General features: G+C 33.4%; 3 protein-coding genes across 3 annotated transcripts; 1 reads left to right on the top strand and 2 right to left on the bottom strand.

Annotated features, from left to right (window-relative positions):
- Positions 1-578: 578 nt before the first annotated feature.
- LOC120263107 (multicystatin-like) lies at positions 579-1417 on the top strand. Its single transcript, XM_039271014.1, has 2 exons — positions 579-836; positions 1346-1417. The coding sequence occupies exons 1-2, from the start codon at positions 579-581 to the stop codon at positions 1415-1417; spliced, it is 330 nt and encodes a 109-aa protein (XP_039126948.1).
- A 4713-nt stretch (positions 1418-6130) lies between these two features.
- LOC120263056 (cysteine proteinase inhibitor A-like) lies at positions 6131-9043 on the bottom strand. Its single transcript, XM_039270977.1, has 3 exons — positions 8885-9043; positions 7237-7436; positions 6131-6428 (listed from the first exon to the last, which is right to left on the bottom strand). Exons 1-2 carry the CDS (start codon positions 8990-8992, stop codon positions 7245-7247), a joined length of 300 nt encoding a protein of 99 aa, XP_039126911.1. The 5' UTR covers positions 8993-9043; the 3' UTR covers positions 6131-6428; positions 7237-7244.
- A 9452-nt stretch (positions 9044-18495) lies between these two features.
- Positions 18496-21236, bottom strand: LOC120263108. The gene is made up of 2 exons (XM_039271015.1): positions 20960-21236; positions 18496-20831 (listed from the first exon to the last, which is right to left on the bottom strand). The coding sequence occupies exons 1-2, from the start codon at positions 21234-21236 to the stop codon at positions 18496-18498; spliced, it is 2613 nt and encodes an 870-aa protein (XP_039126949.1).
- Positions 21237-21700: the final 464 nt, after the last annotated feature.

Below are 21700 nucleotides of genomic sequence, written 5' to 3' on the forward strand. Positions count from 1 at the left end.
ACAACTATTGCCACTTGATAACTCCTTTGTAGGCCCTGTCCCAATTATTAAAAAAAAAAACTATTGACAACCAAGTACGTACCAACAACTTAAAAAAAAAAAAATAAAATAATTCAAAATACAAGAATTATATTAAGCATTTTCAAAGTGGAAAGAATAAATTAATAAACAATCCAATAAAATACGAAAACTAAAAATACATAAGGAAATAAAAAAACCAATATATCAAAAAAAAAAACTATATATAACATGCAGATATATATATATAATATTTTAAGTCAACTAATAGCAGTTATTCTCAGGTTAAACAAAGTGGAAATACACACTTTAGATACTACCATGTTATAAAAATTTTAATCATTTAAATAAATATAACAACTTATTATTTAAAAATGTTAATTTTTAATCTTTAAATATTTAATATTTACTAGTACTAATTAAATTAAACTTTCGTCAACCTAAATATTTTCTTTTTCATATTAAGAACACAATTTCTTAATCACTCACTCTTTATCCCCTAATCAAACATTCCCTTGTGTTTAAATTATACATCAACATGTTTTTTTTTTTTTTTTTCCATGGAGGATGCACATCTTGAGTTTAAGAAAGTAGAGGATGAAAGCGCAAAGCCAGAAGAAGCAGGGGTGACTTATGACATTACTCTAGAGGTCGAGAATGATAATTTGGAACAACTTTATCAAGCCAAAGTTTGGGTGAAGGAAACAACTGGCTACAAGGATCTTCTTGAATTTAACCTTGTGGAAGACCACCATAATATTGATGACATCATCATTTATCTTGCAAAGTTTGCTGTGCAAGAGCACAATCAACAGCAGGTAAATCATATTCAGAAGTCTTTTACCATTTTTAAATATGATAATTAAATTTAAGAGGAAACTCAAAATTTAAAAAAAAACTACAAGCCAATGAGGAAAACATGATTTTTCTGTGTAAAAAATTAATTATATTAGTGGTGATTAAATTTGTCAAAATCATTTAATCATAATAAAACTATAAAATATATTTAAGTGAGTCATGAATTGATTACAAATTAAATAGACTAAGATTCAGTTTGGGCTCTAGTTAGATTTTTCTATTATTTAGGTGTGATTTAATTGCTTAATTTTTTTTTTATTGAAGCAAATAGATCCCCATATGTTTTTTATAATTCAATAAATAACATAAGTTCAAACAAAATTCAAATCACTAACTCTAATATTACGCTTGGCATATGAGCTATTAGTTGACTGTTTTACATGCTCAATGTAATATGCACGGAAATATAAATGCCTAATGTCATTTAGCTATATATGTCAACATGTGTTGATACTTGGATTGCATGCAGGATGCTCATCTTGAGTTTGAAAGTGTAATGAAATCAAAGATAGAGCCTATGGTTGGGGGTGTGGTTTGTTAAATAACTTTGGAGGCTAGCAATATAGGTCTTACACAACTGTATCAAGCCAAGGTTTGGGTCAAGGAATCAACAAATTACAAGGAACTTCTTGCATTTGAACATGTGGTATATATATACCTGCTTATTAAAAGTCTAGCTTGTCTGAGTTTTTGAAGTCACAAAGCTTTATTTTTTGTTATTATGTACATTTAATATGGCCAACATGGCAATGGTCTAGTTAGAGGTAGGCACGGGCCGTCCGGAAAACCTGGAACCGGTCCGTGCCCGGCCTAGAACTGGCCCGCCGGTTCAATGACCCGGCGGGCCGGTTCATTGACCCTGTAACCGCCCGCAGTCAGACGGGCTTGCCACGGGTTGAGGTTTTCCCAACCCGTGACCCGCGTGGTCAAAACCCGGTTGGGCCCGACGAGCCGGGTCAAACCCAGTTCCAAACCGGTTAATGTTATTGTTTGTTTTTTTTTAATACTAAGGGGGCGTTTGGTTCGCGGTAATGTGCAAACATTACCGGGAATCTGGTGGTAATCTGTTCAGATTACCATGTTTGGTTACTGTAGCAGTGGTAATGTTGATGGTAATGTAAGATTACCAATAGTGAAATATTACAAGTAAGGTGGTAATCACATTACCACCAAAACAGTGTCCATCCAGATTACCAAGTTGGTGGTAATCGGACATGTATTTTTTTTCCAATTATACCCCCACTCATTTAATCTAATTCCTTATTACACTCCCTAGTTTTTTTTATTTTCCTTTTATTATTTTTTTAATATTATAATTTAATTATTTATTTATCTAAATACTTTTAAATTAAGATTTTCAAATTTTTTTATACGTGAGGGATATTTTTGATAAATACAAATATATTTTTAAAAAAATTGTGAAAAAAATTATCTTTTATATTATAATTTAATTATTTATTTATCTTAATACTTTAAATTAAGTTTTTTTCAAATTTTTTTATACTGTAGGGGTATTTTTGGTAAATGCAAAGGTATTTTTAAAAAAATTGTAAAAAAATAATTTTTTTGATATTATAATTTAATTATTTATTTATCTAAATACTTGAAATTAAGTTGTTCAAATTTTTTTATACATAGGGGTATTTTTGGTAAATACAAAGGTATTTAAAAAAATTGTAAAAAAACTAATTTTTGATATTATAATTTAAATTATTTATTTATTTTAATACTTTTAAATTATATTTTTTTAAAAAAATTTTATACGTGAGGGGGTATTTTGATAAATACAAAGGTATTTTTAAAAATTGTGAAAAAAATAATTTTTTTAATATTATAATTTAATTATTTATTTATCTAAATACTTTGAATTATATTTTTTTCAAAAATTTTATATGTAAGGGGTATTTTGGTAAATTTAACATATTATCGAGGTAATTACCATGACTAACCAAACATAAGTAATGAAAGATTACAAGTAATATAAATTCTCAACCAAACACTAGTAATCTCACATTACCACAACATTCCTCAGAGCATATAACATTCCCGATCATATTACCATGGTAATCTCATTACCATGGTAATATATCATTACTGTGAACCAAACGCCCCCTAAGTACGTGTTGGTCATGGGATTTGAACCCATGATCTTGAACTTGGATAGCAAAAACCCAACCACTTGAACTACAATTTGTTTCTAATATTTTTTGGAAAGAATTATATATAGATAGATGTAGGATATGGATTAAAATATTATATATATTTAATTTATAAAAAATTAAGAAACTATATAATAAATTAAAAAATTATACAAATCAATTAATAAAATATCAAAGTATCAAACAATAAATTTTCATAAATATTTTTTTAAAAAATAATTATTTTGTTAATTGTCTTTTGGCTCATAAGCACTAAATTTCTACATATGCACTCTTAAATTCTCTTAAATAGCGCACTCTAATTTGTCACATATATATTAGATTATTTTGTTTCAATTTATAAAATAAAAAATAAAATTACAAAAAATTGTTTTTAAATTATGTAGATCAATTTATAAAAAAATATATTAGTAAAAAAAAAGAATATCTTTGAATAATGGTTCACACCATATTATTTTGATTTGTAACTTTTTTTCAATGACAATATGATAAGCACAATAATAATCCTATTGTTAGAGACCAAAGTAAAATCTAGAACCAACCCTAATTATAATAAATAAATATGTTGATGATAACTTCAATTTAAAATAAGAATACTACCTGATATATATATTTTGTTGCACTTAAAAAGGTGTGCTAATAATTTAATTTGATAAATAAATAAATTAAAAATGTAGCTTTTTTATCCTTTTTAAAATTATTTTGATATGTCTTAAAATTTTTTAAATTATTATAAATTATTTTAAATTTTTTATTGTTTGGGATTAAATTTAAAAAATATATTGTAACTTCTTTATATTTATTTATGTTTTAAACTAAAACAAGAAAAATTTGTAGGCCAATTGGTTAATGTTATCTTCTTATGTGAAAGGTCCTATGTTCAAACCCCATCCATTACACATTTTTTGGTTATTTACAAAAAACCCGCCGGGTCACACAGGTCGGGTCCGGGTTTCGGTGAACCGGGCCCGCCGGCCCGTGCCCACCTCTAGGTCTAGTGGTTAAAAATTTGATTCCTTTTATAAAATAATTTATTGGTAACTATTGAATAGCCCAATGATATAACACTAACATGTAAAAGGGGAGATCATGGGTTCAAATCTCTCCTCCGGTAATATTGTTCCATATACTATTCATTCGAGATTCTTATATTATTCTTGTCATGTATATACACTGTACATCTGGGTTTCAGTACTGTTTGATTCTTATTCAAAAAAAAATGATTCTTTTGCATTTACATGATTGAGATGTAATAATAAAAAATATATATATTTGAAATTGTTTCTCCATTTTATAAAAAGTTAATAAATTGATGCATTTAATATGCAGATATACATTTGGTGAGTCTATGCTTTAAATATTTATATTAGTTTGTGGAATGATATTATTACTAAGTAATATTTTATGTTTAGTAATTGACAAGTCTATACAATTAAGAGTTCAAGTGTTATATATGAGTGTGAAAAACCTATTATAATATTATTTTGTTATTTGAATAATTTTTTTTTCTTTTGTTTTGTTTTGTGTTACTTCACGCACAACTTCATTTTTAGAGAAATCATGTTCTTATATTTTAGTTTTTTTGTACTTAAAATATTATTTTTAATTTTTTGCTATCTTCAAAACAAACTCCCATCTAACAACTCGATCAAATTGAAAATTGGTACCTCTTTATTTTCAAATCTCTTTATTTTCAAATATTATAAAAAAATTATCTGGTTGGAGGAATAAAAATGTGAAATTAAAAAAAAAAATCTTAAAATGTTGGATTTTAAAACAACTATATATAAGTAATTGATCACATATGGCCTAATTAATTTTAAAAATTAACTACAAAATATATTTAGTGCAATGGTTGAATATATATAAAGTTCATACTGTTTATATGGGAAGAGAGCAATGTGGAGTTTTACCTTTACCTAATTATAGAAACTTATTTGAATTGAACATAGCATTAAGTTGAATTAAATTGAAAGAACACTTGTTCTTTGTTTATCACTCATATCAAGCCAAGTGATATGAAAGTTATGGGCCCCATTAATGAACAATATTAAGAAATCATTTATTATATGAGGTCTTAATAGTTCACACTTCACATTAGCAATGTAATATTAAGGCCATGCACTGTAAAAGAAGATGATGATGGAGTTCTCATGAGATCACAATCAAGACTAGCTCTTGTCTTAGTTCTCTTTCCTCCTACTTGTAAGACTTTCAGTGGCCACCACCCAAGAAATTGAGGGATCATGAGATCAACCACAGCATTGACTACTATATTATTCATCTCTCAAAAATTGGTCGACAAATCCACAACCAACAACAGCTAATAAACTCTTGGTCTTTCTTTTTTAATAATTTCTCTTTCTTTTTTTGATAAATTCAACTCAATATTTATATATATATATATATATATAGTTTTTATATAATTTGCTTAGCATGATATTGCTATTGTTTGAAGTTATCAAAATATAGAATAAGAATACAAGATCACAAAGGTAAGGACAAAAACTAACCAAGGACAGTCTTTTTTTTTATTTTTTTACAAATGTGCCAAGTTCAACAATGAACCTATATGTTATAGTAAAGGTGGGATTCGAACACCTGACTTATTGTATGAAAGTAAACACCTTATTTGTTGAGATTTGAATATTGGACCTCTTGCATAAAAACAAATACTATATCCATTAGACAAACCTAATGTTGGTAAAGTAACAAAATACGATGACTAAAATGATTCCTTTATTCACCGAAGCAACCTTTAAGTGTACCAAAAATAGTAATAATTCAAACATGTGTTAGGATTGTGACAAGTGAAGGACAACAAAGACATCAATCAAATTATCAAAGAAATCAATGGTCTATATATCATTAAAGACACCGATACATTCATGGATTTCTCTAAAAAATTTTGTTGTCTCCTTTTGAAATATCAGTAAGAACCTCTATAACCTAATTAGTCATGGTGTTGCATTTACGATCATGCAGAATTTGCTAAGCAAGATCATCATGATCCTTAATACAAGATTTCATCTTTGTTAGTATTTCACATTCTATAAATAAATAAATAGTACTTTGAAAGAAAAAACACACACATATATATAATTGTCACACTGAACAAGATCATCATTTAATTTGCAAATGTAGCTTTATCTGCAAGCAGATGAAAATCACAGATTCATAAAACACTATCAACATTGTGACAGGAAAGCAGAGCTTGTGTTCGTCTCACAAGAATTTTTCCACTTGAACCATCCCAAGTTTGCTTTATTTAGCAATATGATCCTTCATACACACACTAATAATAACAACAACAATAATAAGCAAAATCACAAGATTTATTTAGCGGTCCTTCATAGCATTAAAGATTTCCTTGCTTCCCATATACTTCATTACCTGAGATAAAAGGCAGAACAAGATTTGTCAATGTCAACACCATTTTGACCACAGTAACAATGAAAATATAGAAGAAGAAATTTTCTTTTTTAGTTTTTGCTACTTTGTTATGCTTTGCTTCATTCAACTAAATACAAAGAATAATCTCCCTTCTTTCAAGTATTTTAAAAAATCATTCAAGAATACTGAAAATCAATGATAGAGTATCAAATCTCCGAAAACACTCATTTAAGTTGCTCACAATTTCACGTAGCTAATTTCAACGATAAAAAAAAGTGCGCAATTCATTAGTTAACTTCATCAATCTCTCAACAGAGTCAAAACCACATGAATATAAAACCGATAAGTACTCTCTAATAACACTACAAAAAGAAACTCAATTTATTAGCTAATTCCAATGATCAAAACCATGGCGCAAAAAAGGAGCTCATGTTTGATCTCATCTCTCAAAAGAGTCAAGCCCATATGTATATAAAACTGAGCACAATTCCAAGTAGCTAAATTCATCAATAAAAAGAGCTTGATTTGTTAGCTAATTTCTTTGATCAAAACCATGACAAAAAAAGGAACTCGTGTTTGATATGATCTCCCAAAAGAGTCAAGCCCATATTAATATAAAACCAATCATAATTTCAAGTACCTAAATTTGTTAATAAAAATAGCTCCATTCATTAGTTAATTTCATTGATCAAAACCATAATGTAAAAAGGACATCATGGTTTGATATCATCTCTCAAAACAAAGAACTTCTGTAACTAAACACGGAATCGAGCTAATGAAGAACAATATGTGTAAATTGAAGGACTACCAGATGGTTCAAGAAGAGGAGTCTCCCACAGGCTTGAATTCCTGCAGTTCCTTGAAATTCTCCCAGAGCTTGACCCAAATCTTGGCCTCGTAGACCTCCTTCTTCCCGCCATTGTTCACTTCGACGTCTAAGTAATACATATTGCCTGCAACCACTTGCACTCTCGCCCTCTTAACTTTCATAAACTCAAGAAGAGTGTTCTGCATAAAAGCACTAAACATGTCAAAGTATAAAAGCATTGATATGCAGATATTAAATGTAAGGTTTCAGATTGATATATGGCATCCACTGAAACTTTAAGAAATAGAAAATTAATAAAGTACTAAAGAAATGCAGAAAATAAAAAGACTATAAAAATTTTAAACCGATAGCAGAAAAAAAATAAGCATCTTTAGATGTTCAGAACTGCATTCATCTCAAGTGGCAAACCTCGATCATACTCAAAAGACAAAGTCTCTCCATCAGAATCAAAATTTATATCAAAATACAAAGAACAAAGATAGACTCCTTTTATAACACATTGCTCTAACAAACACGAAGAACAAAGTCATTCTTAAACATCAGAAATACATTTGTGACAAGTGGCCTAATCTCAATTACACTTAAAAAATAAAGTTTCTTCTTCAAAATCATATTTTTCTTCCAAAAATAAATACATATTGCTGGCTAGAACCATTAAACAAAAATAACAATAACAACTACTGCTGCTGCTGCTGCTGCTGCTGCTGCTGCTGCTGCTACTGCTGCTGCTGCTGCTGCTGCTGCTAAAATAGAAGTAACAAAGCCCATTCTTAAGCTTCAAAAGTAGATTCATTTGAAGTGGCCAAACCAAATCATGGTTAAAGCTAAAGTTCCTCAGTAAAATCAAATTTTGACGAAAATATATAAATTATGGTTAGGAAAATTTAAATAACAACAACAACAACAACAGCTACAACAACAACAACAACAACAAAGATAGACTCCTCTTATAAGTAATAGCACGTTACTACAACAATTAGAAACAACAAGACCATTCTTAAACATCAGAAATACATTCGTATCAATTGATGAAACCTCGATCATACATAAATTTCACTGGTTAGAACCATTTAAACAACAACAACAAAGATAGAATCAAATTACCATATCAAATAGAAACAACAAAACCATTCTTAAACATCAGAAATACATCCATATCAATTGATGAAACGTCAATCATAATAAATTTCACTAGTTACAACCATTTAAACAACAACTTCAACAAAGATAGAACCGCATTACTATAACAAATAGAAACAACAAAACCATTGTTAAACATCAGAAATACATTCATGTCAAGTGACCAAACCTCAATCATACTTAATAAGCTAAAGTTTCTCTATCAAACTCCTCTTATAAATTATAATGACTACCACAAAATGGAAAGAACAAAACCATTCTTTTACATAAGAAACACACAAACAACATGTGGATAAAGCTCAATCACACATAAATCTTAAGCTTCCCCACAAAAATAAAATTTTTATCAAGATAAACACACATCACTTACTATAACCATCTGAACGACAACAAAATCATTCTTAAAGATCAGTAGAATACTCAATGTAAAAGTTTCTCCCAAAAAAAAATCAATTTTTTCATCAAAATATAAACAAAAAATTGGTACCTGCTTCTTATTGTGCTCCTGTACAGCGAAGCGAGCGAGATCATCGATCTCAGCGCTGTTCTCGTTCTCTGGCAAGTCCTTGATGCCTCCGAGCATTGGCGCGGCCATGGAATGAAAGCAAACACAAAACTCAAACTCAAATGGGAAAGACAAAGCCCCAAAAGTTCACTATTTATTTATTTATTTATTTATTTATTGACATTTATTATTTTTATTTTTATTTTAAAAGTGCTTTTCCGACAAAAAGTAGATATTATTTAACCTCTGACTGAGTCTGTGTGCTGATTTGTTTAATTCTGACTGTTGGCTCACCATTTTTATTTTTATTTTATTTTCTTGTTTTTATTTATTTATTTCTAAATGAGTAAGGGTTCAAACTTGGAACTTTAAACAAGTACATGAAACTAATGGTTTCATAACGGATGGATATTGACCATACTGTAAAAAATAATAATACAGAAAATTCAAAAAGTTTTAATTTAAATTTTATTGAAGACTTAATAATAGGTCTCTGATTATGGATGAATTTGTAATACTTACCCCATGTTTTTGGGTGAGGAAGAAAGAATTAAATGTTCAATTCTTAGCCAATGTGTATACTTTTGATAGGGCTTTCATCAACGACCTTGCCACTTGAGTATTTCGTTCACGTCTTTTTTTCTTATATATATAAGAAAAAAAGACGTGAACCAAATACTCAAGTGGCAAGTTCGTTGATGATGTGAGTCTATTTTTCAAATAAAAAATTAAAAAAAGGGAAAAAAATACAATGTGCATTTTGTTTTTATATTTTATTAAGTGAGAAACAATGTTTTATTTTTGACATAATTTTTTAAACAGTTTCTCTATTTTTAAATTTACCTTTTTAGTGTTTTTACTTTGAACTGTAACTTTTTGGACTCTTAACAATTTTGATTTAGTTATATTAGTTCCCTAAACCCTAAACCATAAAAAGGACTAACATGACTCACATAAACGCAGTAGAAAAACTAAAAGTGTTACAATTTAAAGTGAGGGATTAAAAGTATAAGTTTGAAAAAGTAGAAAAACTATTAGAGAATTATACCATTGTCTTTTGGTTCTAGTATTTTAAAAATAATTTGCTCACACAACCGTTAAGACATTTATTCCTATGTAAAAATAGAAAGTTCAATTTCCATCTAATACATGATGATCAAAAGTTCAATTCCTATAATACATGATGAGTAGAGTCTCTGGCTTGACAGTGGCTGTTCATTTTGTTATTAATTAATTGTATCACGTTATTTTCTCCCTTCATAAAATATTAAAAAAAAAATCTAAATGGAGGCTTTCAATGGGAAATGAAATAAAATACCAACTCTTTTATTTTTTTTTGGTGATAATCTAATTAAATTACCAAGGCGAAACTAATTAGGAAATAAAGATCTAAAAAAAATTCTTTTACTATAATTAATTTTAATAAAATAAATATAAGAAAATGTAGAGACAAGAGAATCGGTTAACCAGTGGTTGATTTAGGGCCTGTTCGGTTTTTTTTTCTTAACACCATCCGTTTTGTTCTTTATTTATTTATTTATTTGTGAGGGGGAAAAACCACATCCGGATTCTAAAACCAGGATTTAGGTTTCAAAAGACTCATGAAATTTGCAGATATAAATACCTATAATTATTTTATTTATTAAATTTATATTATATAAATTTATCATTCTATCATAGAATAGTATTTTATTTTTACTAATAGGCGACAAACGTTTGACACTTAAAGGATCATAAAAGAACAAACAGATTTAAAGATACACCAATTATGGTGGTTTACAGACCGCCTAAAAAAATCTCTCTGCCTTACAACTCTGAGGAGTGAAACTACTATTTTTTCCACATGAGACCTATGTCCAGACTAGTGAACAATATATGAATAATATTGTACCCAAGTGTACAATCATGAACAGTGCTGTCGAGGGAAGAATTCGAATTCTCACCATTTTCTTTACGCTTTTGCGTCATATCATGAACAGTGTTGTCAAGAGAAAAATGTGAATTCTTATTTGTGTCTTTACACTTTTGAGTTATATCATTGAGTTATCCAATGGTTAATCTATTATAGAATAGTTTATATGTCATTCCATTCCAAGTGAAATCAAATTGAAGAATTTGATTAGTGGTTTATTTATATTTCTCAAAAAAATTATATTTATATTTATAAAATTTGAAATCATTGTTAATAAAAATTTCTTTATACAACTTTCGTTATGACTTAATTTTAAAAAAAAAAACTTTGTTTCTTTAAATAAGAAATAGTTAGAATTTCAAAATTAACTTCTATAATGAATACTATATTTCAATAATATACTAATTTTTATTAGCATAGATATATGAAATATATGATCTTTCACTAATGTATACCATTTTATTCCACATAAATAAAATTTCAATTTTTTTTAATAAATAAATATGCTAATCATGAAATTCACTTTCCAATCTTACAGCTTATCTCACTATATATATCCCAAACTCAAATTCTATTTTCATTTACAAATCTCTCCGTATTCAACTTAAGTTTCATTTCATTTAGTGCGGGGTAGTTTACAAAAATTTATATAAAAAAAATATAAATAAATAGTGTGGCAGGATTTGCATAGAAAAATAAAATATCAACTATTCTATTACAGTATTGAATTCCAAAAAAAAAAAAAATCTAATATGAGGATCATCTTAAATTTAGAAAAAAACATATTTTTATTAATACATAAAAAACTATTTAAGCTGGCAATTTTTGATTTTAAGAAATTGAAAACCGACAAATCAAAACATTTCCAAATGACCCCTTAGCCGCCAGTTTTAAAAAAAAATAAATCAATCAATCAAAATTAAAACCAATACGATGAGTTCATTTTTGTTTCTCATTCAGTTTTTGATTAATTTTATAAAACTAAATTTAATTTTATAAAGTAAATAAAAAGAATTAATTTACAAATAGTGGCTAATGGCCTAATACCACATCTCAAACATGTGGTTACAACTTACAAGGATACTAACGGCGCCCACAAATTATAAAATTACAAAACATTGAAATATTATCCCTTGGATAACAAGAGAATTGATTATTAACTAAAATCACATCTTCATAAAACCTTATTATAGACGTCTAATAATATTAAATTATCATACTAAAAATTAAAAAGACAAAGCTCAAAATGAATATTTTTAAATTACAAAATATAAATAAATAATATGAAAAAAATCAGCTTGATAAATAATAATAATAATAATGATGATGATGATGCCACCAATCGAGGATTTGACGCTATTTGCGTAAGGTTTTTTCACATTATAAATAATAATTTTAATAATTAAAATGATTTTTTTAAACATTAAAAATAACCAAACGGATTGAGTTATTGGTTTGGTGCATGAGAAAAAGATTTGATTAATTAGGTGTGTGTTGTTGACAAACAAAATTATAAATGGTTTGGCTAATTAAGAGCACCTAACAATATGGACTTTTGTGCAACTAAAACTGCCCCAAACGCAAGTAACGCAATGTCCGTTTTATTATGACTTTTCTTTTTATTTTGTGTAATTTTCACAGTTTAATTACTGTATAGATCCTTATAATTATGTATTTTCTGTTTTTTTAGTTCTTCTAATATTTTTAAATATAATTAAAACCTTATATTTAATCGAGTTGGGTCGTTCTAGTCCATAGTATTATTTTTAGATACAATTAATTTCTTACAATTTACACTTGTCCATCTACACCGCGGACTAAAATGACTAAATATGAGGACTTAATTATACTAAAAAATATTGCAAAAATTAAAGGGCAGAAAATACATAATTACTAGGACATGTACAACAATTAAACCTATTTTCTAAATAAGGATTGCAATTGAAATTCTAACATATTTTGTAATGTTTTTATAATTATTTTAATTATAATTTTCAGGTATATAAAAAATATCCTCATGAAAAAATATTATAATAATAATAATAATAATAATAATCTATACATATATTTAAAGTAGATGTATAATCTCGCTTGCTAGTATTTCATGGAATAATTATGATTTTTTTTAAATATTAGTACACTTAAATATTTGTTTGCATTAATTATAAAATAAGTAATATAAAGGTTTAATTACATTCATTAATTTTGCATTAAATACTCCATAAAACCTTTTAAAACCAATTATATTGATTGAAAAATATTTTGTTTTGTGATAAATGTATGCGTATAAGGAGTTATCAAATCATAATTTTTTTAATCAATTTGCAAGTCATAAATAAAAATGGCCATTTATCTTTATATTATATCTAAACAAATTAGAAAAAATTGAAGATATCAAATTATAGAATATTAAAGAATGAAAGATATTGAAATTTCATAAACTATATCAAGATGTATTTCTTGCATAAACTAGATGTACTTTCTAAAAATATGATCCTTAATTTTAATTTTTTTTAATGAGTTGTAAAAGAGGTTGTGATATCTATTATTGTGCAATTAAATTTTCTTTACCCTTTAATTTATATTCTTTTTTTTTATTTTTTTTATTTTTTTAAAACTTCTTCTCCTGGGTATTGTTCCATTTGGATTTGCTTTTTTTTTTCTCTTAAAAACTTTGTGTATGATGTTATAATCTCATTAATTAAAATATTTTATTTCAAATTATGTCTATGTAATATTGCCTTATAACCATCAAAAATTGAAAACTAAAAAATGAAGCGAAACAAGGGAATTGTACTAAAAGTAGATGTATAATCTGTTCTTAAGTGTTTCAATGAGTAAATTTAAATATTTTTTTTATTATATTTAGGTTTTTATTTATATTATTTATGATGTTAATAATTGAATATTTTTAATTGTATTTATTTATTTATGCATTAAATGTTTATAAAACCTTTGAAATCTAAGGTATATAAGAGTTTCCATTAGCAGTTGTTTAATTATTTATATATATATATATATATATATATATATGATATTGCCTCAAAAACTCTCACAAAATTTTAAAAACTCCGATGCGAAGCCGGGGAGAATGCCTAGTAATAATAATAAGGGTAAATTGCTTGCATGTTGAGCAACCGCAAGCGCACAGTTTTGCCAAGTAGTAATAAAATATCAATCCCACGAGGACCAAGTATGATTACCAATCTAATGCAACAAAGGATTATCTAGACAATTAAAATGCAGAAAATAGGAGCAACATTTAGTAGGAAATAAAACACAATCAAGACTGCAGAAATACAGGGCTATGGATTATGATTCAAGTTAAAATAGACATAGATTTGGGAGCTCACCACAAGGTGTAACATGCATGATGTGTTGGATCTAGACTGGATTTGGGTTAATCTCTTGAAGGGCAATAATCCTTAACTACTTGTCACTCTCCTTCAAGAGATAACAAGTTAGGTCTTGATAGGGCCATCTCCTACTTTCGTGGTAGATAAACCTTTTCAAAACCTGAAGAAGTACAGTGATTAAGGGATAAACCCTCAAGAATTACCTTTCAGTAGATTCAGGGTGATTTAAGAGGTTCCAAGGCCTAGGTTACCCTTCCAGTTAACCTAGATCTCTAAGATAAGCAAGCAATGCTTTCACAATCACAAGCTGTGTACTCAAATCAAAAATCAACTCAAGAAATCTACCTTAAAGCACAAAGATCCATACAAAAAAGTATCAACACATCAAACACTCAACACCTTGGGCTAATCCCAAACCTAAGTAAAGTTTTACACACACATTATCTCAGTTACAAAGAAAACTAGAATGAATAGAAGTTTTTGCAAGAAGCAGCACAACGAGGCTGAGAGGATTCCCTATGATGTCTACAGGGGTATCTTCTTCAATTTCCAGCTCTCTTTTCCTTCTTCAGCCTTCCTTTAAATCTTCAGAGCTTCTTTTCTTCTTTTTCCAGCCGCAAGCCCCTTTCTCCCTGTCTTTCTTACCCTAAAAACCCCTTTCTGGTCCTTTTTATAGCCAAAGATGGAAGCTAGGCCCCATATCACTTTACAGACCACAGATTGGTTGTGTATCATCAGAATGGCTGATTCTCAGTCTCATCAGTCATCTCCAGTCTCCTATAATCAAAACAACTAAAAAGAGTAGTTTGTACAAAAAGAAGGGGAAATAATCATAAAGACTAGGAAAAATGCATGAATATTAGCTAAATACATGATGTTAGTAATGTAATTTGTAAATATTACCCTTGCAAAACGATGAAATTACTTAAATACCCCATAAAAATACTATTTGCTTGCATACCCCTATAAAACTAACTTTTTTACTTGTATATCCCTGCCGTTAGTTACCGTTAGTCATTATGGAATTAACCATAGTTCTCACTTAACCCAACTTAACAAAATTACCCAATTACCCTCAACATCATCCAACCTAAGCCATCTAAGAAAAATTCCCAAACTTCTCAACCACTCAGCCCCCATCTTTTGAGGTTCCTTTCTCACCAATCCCTTCAAGCCACGCCATCTCACTCACCGGCTCTTTCAAATCAGCATCAGAGATGTCTACGCCGTCCCCGGAGGTTTCAACCTAACCCTACAGATCTCAACGCCGCCTATGCCTGATGCCATATCATCTGCGCATGTGTCATTACCTTCACCATCAGAGGTCTCAGCATGATCAACACCGTCGCTGGAGCTTACTAGGAGAACCTCCCAATCGTATTCATCGTCGGCAGGCAAAACACCAATGACTTCTTTCTTATAAATTTCACATATGATTATATTTTGAGTTGGTGTATAAATTATTTGTTATATATTGTTACATGTCGTAATTTTTACCTATTTTTAGGTTGTGTTTGTAAAGAGCATGTGATAATGTAAAATTTTTTAGAGATATTTGTAAAGATTATAAAAAATATGAATTTACTCAAAAAGTTTATGATTTTAAATAATTTTTAATTGCTTGTTTTCCCACAACCCCTTAAGGTATATAAGAAGCCCAACAGGCTTAAATCCTTATTGTGGATCATCATCTGGGGGATTGTCACATAGTTCCACAAGATAACTCTAGGTAAAATTCGCTACGAAATCTAAGCACACTAATTATCTTCTTGATAGACATGCCTGACTTCCTAGATCATAGATATGATCACATCATGCACCAGAGAAGCAATTGGAATGATGACTATCGATATTATTGGTTAAAATTGCTTCCAAAAAACCCTCTGTTTTGATAAAAAAAATTGAGGGCATCTTTGTTTAGAGAATACTTTCAAATATTGGGCAATATACTGGTGGACCAATTGCATTGTCACAATACAGTAATAGGCAAGGCTCAGGATTGAATCTATACGTAGAAGTACTATAGTAGTATTATAGAGTACTATAATATTTTTATTCATTATTGTTCTCAAACTCAAGTTGATGCGATCTTGGGATAATTAGAGAATGATTGGGCGGAGTATCTATGAGAAAAGAGAAAGAAGAAGGAGCTGGAAGAAGGTTCAGAAAGAAGTAGGATGAGAAAAAGTGGGGAACATACTCATTACCCCATTTCCTTTCTTCAAGGCCATTTAAGCTCGGCAAAAACATAGTCATATTACCCATTGGCCCCTCGCAAGAGTCCTCACCGACTTCCATTACAACAATCCCCAAAAACATCACCGACTCCCACTACTTAATTGTTTCCACTAACATTAAATACATCGATTTCCACCATTTGTTCTCGATTCCCCGCCCTCTACATTATAAAAATCCTTGTACTCGGGTCTCACGCTCAATCGCCTATTTGTGCGATTGGTCCTCCTTGTTTGTCGCTTTTATCGGTTCTTCTTCGGGTCCCCCATTTGACTGACTTGGTCATCTGGGCCCTCCTTGACCGTGACAATAGTCCTCCCTTCGACATTGACCTTGTCCCCAAGGTCAAACGCAGGAAAATTTCTGCGTAGGCTATCAGCCGTTTCCCAAGTGGCGTCCATAGCCCCACCCTACTCCCATTGTATTAAATACTGGGTAAGAGGTTTATTGTGGACTAAGACGATCCGCGATCGAAGGACGGCAATCGGTTGGAAAAGAGGCATGTGGTCCTGGAAACGACTGGGTAGGGGAAGCTGTTGGACATGGGGGTCACCAATACACTTCTTGAGTCGAGAAACGTGGAACACGTCATGAATTTGAGCTGTGTCTGGAAGAGCAAGACGATACGCAATGGAGCCGATGCGTTCAGTGATTTCAAATGGCCCAAAAAATCTCTTAGATAGTTTGTGAGTGTGTTGGCCATGGAGGGACGTTTGTTGGAACGGCTGGAGTTTCAGGAAAACCCAATCTCCAGGGTGAAAGTCCACATCCTTTCATTTAGTGTCGGCTTGAGTCTTCATGCGCCGCTGGGCGTTAGCTAAATTTTGTTTGAGGATCCTTAGTATTCGGGAACGATCCTCAAGAACTTCTTCGACGACGGCGATTCGTGATGTGCCTGTGATATAATCCAGCAGTGTTGGTGGAGGCCGTCCGAAGATGGCTTCGTAGGGGGTCATACGGATGGACGAGTGCCATGCCGTGTTATAATGCCATTTGGCCCAAGGAAGATAGCGAAGCCACAGTCGGGGTTGGTCACTGACGAAGCTGCGGAGATAGTCTTCCAAGTAACGATTTACGACCTCGGTCTGGCCATCTGACTGGGGGTGGTAAGCAGTGCTCATTGCTAGCTTGGTCCCTTGTAACCGGAATAACTCCCGCCAAAAGAGGCTCATAAATAAAGGATCGCGATCTGAGATGAGAGAAGTCGGCACTCCGTGAAGGCGAACGATTTCCTTAATGAAGATTTTAGCAACTTGTGGAGCTGTGAACCGAGGTGCAAGAGCAATGAAGTAGGCCTGTTTTGTGAGGCGATCCACAACCACTAAGATGACGGATTTCCCAAGCGGATGGCGGCAGGTGAGTAATGAAGTCGAGGGAAGCCGATTCCCATGCATGCCCAGGAATTGGAAGCGGTTGTAGAAGACCTTGGGGGGCTGAATTGAATGGTTTTACTGATTGGCAAGTGGTGCAGTGACGAACAAATTCACAGACAGTTCTCTTGAGTGTAGGCTAAAAAAAAAGTGCTGGCAATCCGATGGTAGGTACGCGTGATGCCGGCGTGGCCGCCCGTGGAGGTGTTGTGGAATTTCGTGATCAAGAGATGTTGTAAGGCTGTATAGGAAGGAACAACAATCCGGCCCTTGAAGAATACGAGCCCATCCCGACAGGAGTAGTTTGCCCAAGCTAATGGATTCGATTGAATAGTAGTCAAGAATTCGGCAGCTTGAGAATTAGTTTGATAAAAATGCTTGATGGAAGCCAGAACCGCAGGCTGAGGTTGAGAGACCGCTAAGGCACTTTGTATAGGCAGCACATCTTCATATACTATAGATAGAGCATCTGCTTGCTTATTTTGAACCCCTGGTTTGTAAAGTATGTCAAACTCATAGCCTAAGAGCTTGGTTAACCAGCGCTGCTGCTCGGGTGTTTATACCGTTTGGTGGAGAAGCGACCGTAAGCTTTGATGATCGGTGTGGACAAGAAATCGTCGGCCAAGGAGGTATTGTCGCCAGCGCCGAATACTCTCAGTGATGGCATACATCTCGCGAGCGTATGCGGAAGCGGAGCGCATTCGCGGGGATAATTGTTTGCTAAAATACGCGATAGGGTGACTCCTTTCGAAGTAAGACCGCGCCAATCCCTGTTGACCAAGCATCAGTATGTACTTCAAACTGACAAGAAAAATCTGGAAGTTGTAAAATCGGGGTCTGGGTCAATGCGAATTTCAACGCTTCGTATGCCTTGGTCGCCTCCGGAGTCCACACAAACAAATTTTTGCATAGGAGCTCAGTCAAGGGAGCGGAAATGGCCGCATATCCACGGACAAACCTGCGATAATAGCCGGAGATGCCCAAGAAGCCACGCAGACATCTCAATGTAGTTGGGTGAGGCCAATGTTGGATGGCTTGAATCTTTTCAGGGTCGACTTGAACCCCTTGGCCATTGATTCGATGACCCAAATAACCTATGCTGGAACACCCGAATTCGCATTTACTCCGTTTAGCAAATATCTTGTGGTCCCGAAACAGTGCAAAGATGTGGTGTAGGTGTTCGAGGTGCGTCACCCAGTCCCTGCTATATATCAAGATATCATCGAAAAACACCAATGCATACTTTCGAAGAGCCGACCGGAAGAGAGTGTGCATCATCGCCTGAAAGGAAGACGGCGCGTTCGAGAGCCCAAAAGACATTACGAGAAACTCGTAATGTCCCTCGTGCATTCGAAATGCTGTCTTTTCAATGTCCGGGGGATGTATTCGGACTTGGTGGTAGCCGGAGCGGAGGTTAAGCTTGGAGAAGATATGAGCGCTGGAGAGTTCATCCAATAACTCTTCGACTGTAGGTATAGAGAAGCGATCTTTGATGGTGATGGCGTTGAGGGCGCGATAGTCAACGCAAAACCTCCACGAGCCATCTTTCTTCTTGACGAGGATCCCTCCTTCTTTGAGCATGTTGTCGACGAGGTGTTCAATCTCTGCTTTCTGAAAATGGGTATAGCGATAGGGTCGCACATTAACCGGTGCAGCTTCCAGAAGTAGCGGTATCTTGTGGTCAAAGGCTCGTGCAGGAGGCAATCCTACAGGAAGGCAAAAGATATCATCATATCGTAGTAAAAGTTGTTGGAGCTGATCAGTGAATTGCGAGGGTGCGGTGTTGGAAGTTGTCGTTATAGAAGGGGGTTGGTTGTGCTCGGGTGTAGTGAGGGATACAGAAAGATAAAAAAATTGGTGGGCTGTAGAACTGTGAACATGCCGCTTGAGAGAAGTGTGAGATGTGTCTTGAATGCATGGCTGTTGCACTCCATGCAGACGTACTGTTGCACCCCCACTTTGAAATTCCATCCAAAGATGTTGATAGTCAAAGACTATAGGTCCCAATTCGGCTAGCCAGTGAACGCCGAGAACTATGCCCGCACAAAAAACCGGAAGCAACAGAAGATCCACTGGAAAAACTACTTCGCCTAATTGTAGAGGGACGCGTTGGCATTCCCCACCGCAAGTGAGAACCTCGCCGTTGCCGACGGTGACTCGGAGATGCGAAGATTGTTGGATGGGCAAGTTGAGATGGTGAGCCCACCGAGTTTGGATAAAGTTATTTGTTGACCCGCCATCAATAAGGACAACGACATCCTTACCGTGGATCTTGCCAGTGATTTTTAAGGTGGAGGGAATAGTTAAGCCATTCAAGGCGTGGAAAGAGATACATGGGTTGGTAGCCTCCTCCGCAACAGCGTCGGGAGGTTCTGGTTCGGTGGCCAGGATAGGGTGGTCTTGTTTTTCAGTTTCACTCACAGGTTCGTCCGAGTCCTCGGTCATAAGACAAAGGAATTGCGAAGGAGCACAACGATGACCCTTGATGAACTTTGAATCACAGTTGAAACACAGCCCATGCTCGCGTCGTGAAGCCATTTCCGCTGGTGTAAGTCGCTTAATGGGAAAAACACCAGGTGCAGATGTCCGATTTAATGTAGGTGCAACACCAGTAGGGTTTTGTAGTTGGGGTGACCGGGTAGGAAGGAATCGAGGAGGTTGAAAAGCCCGCATAGCCTTATGTTTGTCATCAACGAGTTTGGCCATACCCATAGCATCATGTATGGAGGCCGGTTTGAGGACATACAGTTCTGTTTGTATGTCTTCCCGTAAACCGGATAAGAAGCAATTGAGCAAGCTAGTGGAACTGAGGCCGCGCACTCTAGTGGAGAGGCTTTCAAATTCGGAGAGATAAGCCGCGAGTGTTGTCTGTTGTTTCACCTTGAAGAGTTGTGCTTCGTGATTGACGAACGTTGGAGGCCCGAAACGAAGCTCGGCTTGTCGGGAAAAAACTTCCCAGGTTGACAGTTGTTGAGTGCAATATAACCAATGATACCACTGCAATGCATCCCCCGTCATGTAGAAGGCGGCAATCTCAATTCTTTGGTCAGGCAAGACTTGGTGGAAGGAAAAAAAACGTTCAATTTGAAAGATCCAGGGTGAGACGCCCTCTCCTGAAAAAAAAAAGTCACTTCGAGCTTTGGGGGCCGTACGGGAGACGACGAAGCCACCGGCGCCAGGGTACTTGCAGGGACGTTGCTTTGCTGCGGTGTAGTCGTTGTTATCGGGGGTCTTGGTAAGAGTGGAGGAACTGAACTTGGTAACAGAAGAGCAGCAGGATCCGGCCGCTCTAACCGAGTGAGCTTCACCATGAGGTCGGTCATCACCGACTGCTGGGCTACAAGTGATTTCTGGACGGTTTCAAAGAGTTCAGCGTGTTGGTGTACCGAGGAGCAGAGAGACTCCATTTGGGTCATCATGGCATCTTGACGCTCATTAATTGCAGTTAGCTGTTCCTCCATAACTCAGGATCTCGTCCGGATTCCGTCCGTCATAAACTATAAGTGGATAGAGTGAGTGCAATGAAAGCACCAGTTGATGCGATCTTGGGATAATTAGAGAATGATTGGGAGGAGTATCTATGAGAAAAGAGAAAGAAGAAGGAGCTGGAAGAAGGTTCAGAAAGAAGTAGGATGAGAAAAAGTGGGGAACATACTCATTACCCCATTTCCTTTCTTCAAGGCCATTTAAGCTTGGCAAAACATAGTCATATTACACATTGGCCCCTGTCAGTAGCCTCACTGACTTCCATTACAACAACCCCCAAAACATCACTGACTCCCACTACTTAATGTTTCCACTAACATTAAATACACTGATTTCCACCATTTGTTCTCAGATTCCCCGCCCCTTACATTATAAAATCCTTGTACCGAGTCTCACGCGTCAATCGCCTATTTGTGCGATTGATCCTCCTTGTTTGCTG

Source organism: Dioscorea cayenensis, chromosome 6 (genome assembly GCF_009730915.1).
Source record: "Dioscorea cayenensis subsp. rotundata cultivar TDr96_F1 chromosome 6, TDr96_F1_v2_PseudoChromosome.rev07_lg8_w22 25.fasta, whole genome shotgun sequence".
Taxonomy (NCBI): Eukaryota; Viridiplantae; Streptophyta; class Magnoliopsida; order Dioscoreales; family Dioscoreaceae; genus Dioscorea; species Dioscorea cayenensis.